The sequence below is a fragment of the Microtus ochrogaster genome, unplaced genomic scaffold, assembly GCF_000317375.1.
Source record: "Microtus ochrogaster isolate Prairie Vole_2 unplaced genomic scaffold, MicOch1.0 UNK42, whole genome shotgun sequence".
NCBI classification, from domain to species: Eukaryota; Metazoa; Chordata; class Mammalia; order Rodentia; family Cricetidae; genus Microtus; species Microtus ochrogaster.
In genome coordinates, this window is record NW_004949140.1 from 1,218,767 (window position 1) to 1,223,315 (window position 4,549).

The window sequence follows — 4,549 nt, forward strand, 5'->3', positions numbered from 1 at the left end:
AAAAACAAAAACAAAAACAAAACAAACAAAAAAAGTAGGCTGAGCAAGCCATGGGGAGCCTGCTGTTAGGCAGCCCTCGGCCATGGTTTCTCTCCTGACTTTCCTCACCAATAGACTGGGATAGGGACCCGTAAGTCAAATAAACCCTTTCTTTCCCATGTTGCTTTTGGTCAGAATGTTTTTTATGACAGCAACAGAAAGCAAACGGGGACATCAGGTTTTTAAATTGTCTTCGAGGCTTTAGTGTTAAGCCCTGGTCTACAATGACAATTCCCTGTGTCCTATCATTTGTGTCGTCATAAGTCCTAGACTTAAATCTTATAATAAAGGAATTTCATTTTACAAAAATCTTAACTCATGGTACTAATCTGAAAGCATGCTACAAAATTAACTGATGACTAATCAGTTACTCATGCCTGTCAGATGTGACAAACGGGGTGCTTATTGAGACCTTGGCTAAAACCCTACCATATGCTACAGTGGCCGCTGCCAGCTCTATCTAAATAAGAAATCTGCAATTAATAATCTTAAATTACGCTGGATTGCCTTGCCCAGACTTACTACAAGGGGAGGAGCTTAGTCCTACCTCAACTTGATGTGCCATGTTTTGTTGATACCCATGGGAAGCCTGCCCCCCCCCTTTTTTTTGGTTTTTCAAGACAGGGTTTCTCTGTGGTTTTGGAGCCTGTCCTGGAACTAGCTCTTGTAGACCAGGCTGGTCTCGAACTCACAGAGATCCGCCTGCCTCTGCCTCCCGAGTGCTGGGATTAAAGGCGTGCGCCACCACCGCCAGGCTAAGCCTGCCCCCTTTTTTTTTTCTTTTTTTTATTTTTTTCTTTTGGTTTTTAAAGACAGGGTTTCTCTGTAGCTTTGGTGCCTGTCCTGGAACTAGCTCTTGTAGACTGGTCTCGAACTCACAGAGATCCGCCTGCCTCTGCTTCCCGAGTGCTGGGATTAAAGGTGTGCGCCACCACCGCCCAGCTAAGCCTGCCCCTTTTTGAACAGAAACAAAACAGGGGTGGATTGCAAGGGAGGGCAGAGGGGAGGTGTGAGGAGGGAACGGAAGGAGAGGAGGGAGGGGAAACTGCAAATGGGATGTAAAATAAATGAAAAATTTAATTAATAAAAAATAATCTTCCAAAAAAAACCCAGCAAAAATGTTTGGGGGGGGGTGGCTCACACCTTTAGTCCTAGCACTTGGAAGGCAGAGACCAGGGGTCGAGGCCAGCCTGGTCTATAAGAGCTAGCTCCAGGACAGCTAGGATTGCTACACAGAGAAACCCTGTCTCAAAACAAACAAACAAACAAACAACCCAGACTACAACAACAAAAAACCTTAAATTATTCTTTTAAATTTTTATGGTCAGAAGTAAAACAAAACTTAAATATATTTACTGTCTATAAGTATGAAAACTTAATGTATACTTTGGTATACTATAACAAATTACATTGAAAACAACCAAGAAATATTCAGGCCATTTCTTTTTTCAAGGAATAATTTGTGGGAACAGCTCCTATTTCAGTATGTACTTATACTATGTCTTATTTTGTGGGAGTATTATCAATCTTAACATACATGACTGAAAAAATTCTTTTAGCCTAATATCTAATGGAAGATATCAATTGACTTATAAAAATCACTATAAGTTTAATGGTTTTCATAAACATGAATATATAGAAATGAAGACTTTTCTTAGTTAACTAATGTTAGCTCATGTTTGTCTAAAATTATGGTCTCCAGCTAAGAAAAAAAGCAATGTCTTAATGGAGTAATTGATATAGGCAGGTGGGCAAGCTAGCTGATCTGAAAATTTCATGCTTTAAAAAGGGGGGAAATGGCAAAATGAGCATTCTAAATATCTTGATCATAGCAGCAATAAGAAATTGAATAATTTGCCTTGAATTTGAATAGACTAAGCAATGCAGCTGCATGCAAATGAAGTAACTGTCAGACAGTATGCACAGGTTTAAAACAGCATGTGCAATTGTTTTCTATCTTTCATGAAGGAGTCACTGTTACTCTTTTTTTCCTCATGTATTACGAGCAATGAGGTTATTAAACAGACAGTCCCGCCCCCAGGGTTTCTCTATAGCTTTGGAGCCTGTCCTGGAACTAGCTCTTGTAGACCAGGCTGGCCTCGAACTCACAGAGATCCACCTGCCTCTGCCTCCTGAGTGCTTGAGATTAAAGGCATGCGCCACCACTGCCCAGCTCAGACAGCTTCTAAGAATGAGCTATGTACACTATTTAATAACAGAATGCACCCAGGACAATGATGCTGTAGCGATCTATGCACCTGTTGTGCTAACAGATGAGGGTGGGATACAGACGGTAAGGGAAGCCAAAAGCTTCCCTGTCTTCTGAGTCTTCTCCCTTGACTACTCTGGGGAGGAAAAAGAAAGGGATCTCTGCATGCCCAGCAGAGATGTCTTGGTATGTACGTTCAGTCCTAGATAGGCCAATAAGGCAAAAAAGAAGCCAAAGAACGTTGGAAGTTCTGCAAGCCTCCAAGGTTCCAACTACAAAGAATGGATGCTTAGGAGACTAGACCTGACCTCATTAACCACTTAATTCTGGCCCACCCTGGTTTTCCGTAACGAGCAGATGGCAGTGATTAGAAAAGTAAACTCATGGTCACACCCAGCGATGAGATTTCTCAAAGCTCTTTAAGTCAAAGCATGCCGAAGAAATGTGGGGACCTAGGAGGTTTAACTGAGAGTCAGCTAGCTTTTGTTGTCTGACAAGTCTTTCTACCAAGCACTGGGCCGAGCTATAAGGCAAGCTATGTGAGAGTCTCCCACAGGGAGTGGCTGCCTTCAAACACTCAAATCCAGATTCTAAAATAAATAAATGAACTTCTCTCTTTGCAGGACTAGTCTGTGTTTCTTTATTTCTCCTGTCTTGTTTATACATACCAAGCTGGCCTAGAAACTCCATAGTAGTCCAGGTTGGCCTTGAACTCACTATCCTGGAATTACAAATGTATACCATCATGCTAGACTTTAAGGGTCCGCTTTCAGAATATATTGTCTGAGCCTGGCATGATGACTCATGCCTATAATTCCAGCATGCAGAAGGCAGGGACAGGCAGGAAGAGCAGGAATTCAAAACTAGCTTTGGTTGTATGTAAGTTTGAGGCCCGTCTGGGCTAGAGGAAACCTTGTCTTAGAGAAAAAAAAATAATTTGTTCCGTGTTTTCATTGAAGAGACAATAAAGAAGGCTTTATGATAAGCTCAAAGGCTCTGTCAGGGAGGAAGCAGATCACTCTGCCACAACTTTTACAACATGATAAAGATGTTTTACTGGCAATCCATATGCAAAGTGGATGTAAACACAAATTCCAGGGCCTCAGCAGATAGTCTAGCAACACGACTCGGGATTTCTAGAAGGGTCAGTGGAGATGAAATGTGGGAAGTACTTAATGATGACAGAGTTTGGCTATGAGCGAGGCTCACTTTAATATTTTCAGGCTGTTTTCCTAAGGTAGTTCTAATTATTCCTAACACTTAGTGATTTAGCCTATCTCCTATGTAACTGTATCTAGTTAAAAAGCTCTTATTGTATTTGCATATATATATGTGTGTGTGTGTGTGTGTGTGTGTGTCTGCGCGCGCGTGTGTGTATGTGTGTGTCTTTGTTTAGGTTCAGGAGTATGCATGGGTTGCTGCAGGTGCACTGGATGTGTGTGTGCTCGTCTGCGGAAGTCCAAAGGATGACATTGGGTGTCCTCTTTGGGCTCCACTTTGTTTTTGGAAACAAGGTCTCTTACTGAACCCGAATCTCATAGACTTGGCGAGACAGGCTGACCAATGAGCCCCAGGTCCTCCTGTCTGCACTCCACCCCTAGCACTAAGGTTGTAGGCATGTACTGCCATGGTTCTGCTTTATGTAGGTGCTAGGGATCTGAACGCAGGTCCACATGTCGTGCAGCAGGTACTTTACTGACTTAGCCATCTCCCCAAGTGCCAGGGTCTACCTTCTTCTAACCAAGATAACTTCACATAGGAACTTGGCTACTGGCCCAGTCTTTTCACCTCTTTGGGCCGCTTCTTGAGAGACTCTTTTCAATGCTTACAGAAGACTAATTCGGATGTGCTTAGACAGTTGGCTTTAATGCCACAGCACAAAGAATAAAATGATCTCTTACTGATCACTACTTCTACAGCAGTTTTAGGTAACTGCTCCAAGGTACAGTCACATTACAAGACTAAAATGGTGGAAGATCTGAGATAAGCAAATTTTAAAGTATCAGCTAATGGGCCGGTAAAATGACTCACTAGTTAAAAATGCTTGCAGTCAAGCCTAAAGTCAATCTCTGGCCCCCACATGATGGAAGGAAAGAACTGAGTTCTGCATGTTTTCCTCTATCTCCACATACACACCATGGCACACATGTGCCATATTACATGCGCACTGTGGCTTATATGCAACGCACACCTACAATCCACACATGCACACATGGTAAATAAATTAAAGTGTAATTTTAAAATTTCAAGGATAAAACTGGACTCTCTGAACATGGCGAACAATGAGGGCTGATGAGAAGC

The 4,549-nt window shown here is 42.3% G+C and overlaps 1 protein-coding gene across 1 annotated transcript in view; it reads right to left on the minus strand.

The window, feature by feature from the left end:
* Dock11 (dedicator of cytokinesis 11) overlaps positions 1–4,549 on the minus strand; it is a 196,672-nt gene that overhangs the window by 2,298 nt on the left and 189,825 nt on the right. The window contains exon 52 of the mRNA XM_026790137.1: positions 2,584–2,665. Coding sequence (XP_026645938.1) covers positions 2,584–2,665 — 82 coding nt within the window. The remainder of the gene's footprint in view (positions 1–2,583; positions 2,666–4,549) is intronic.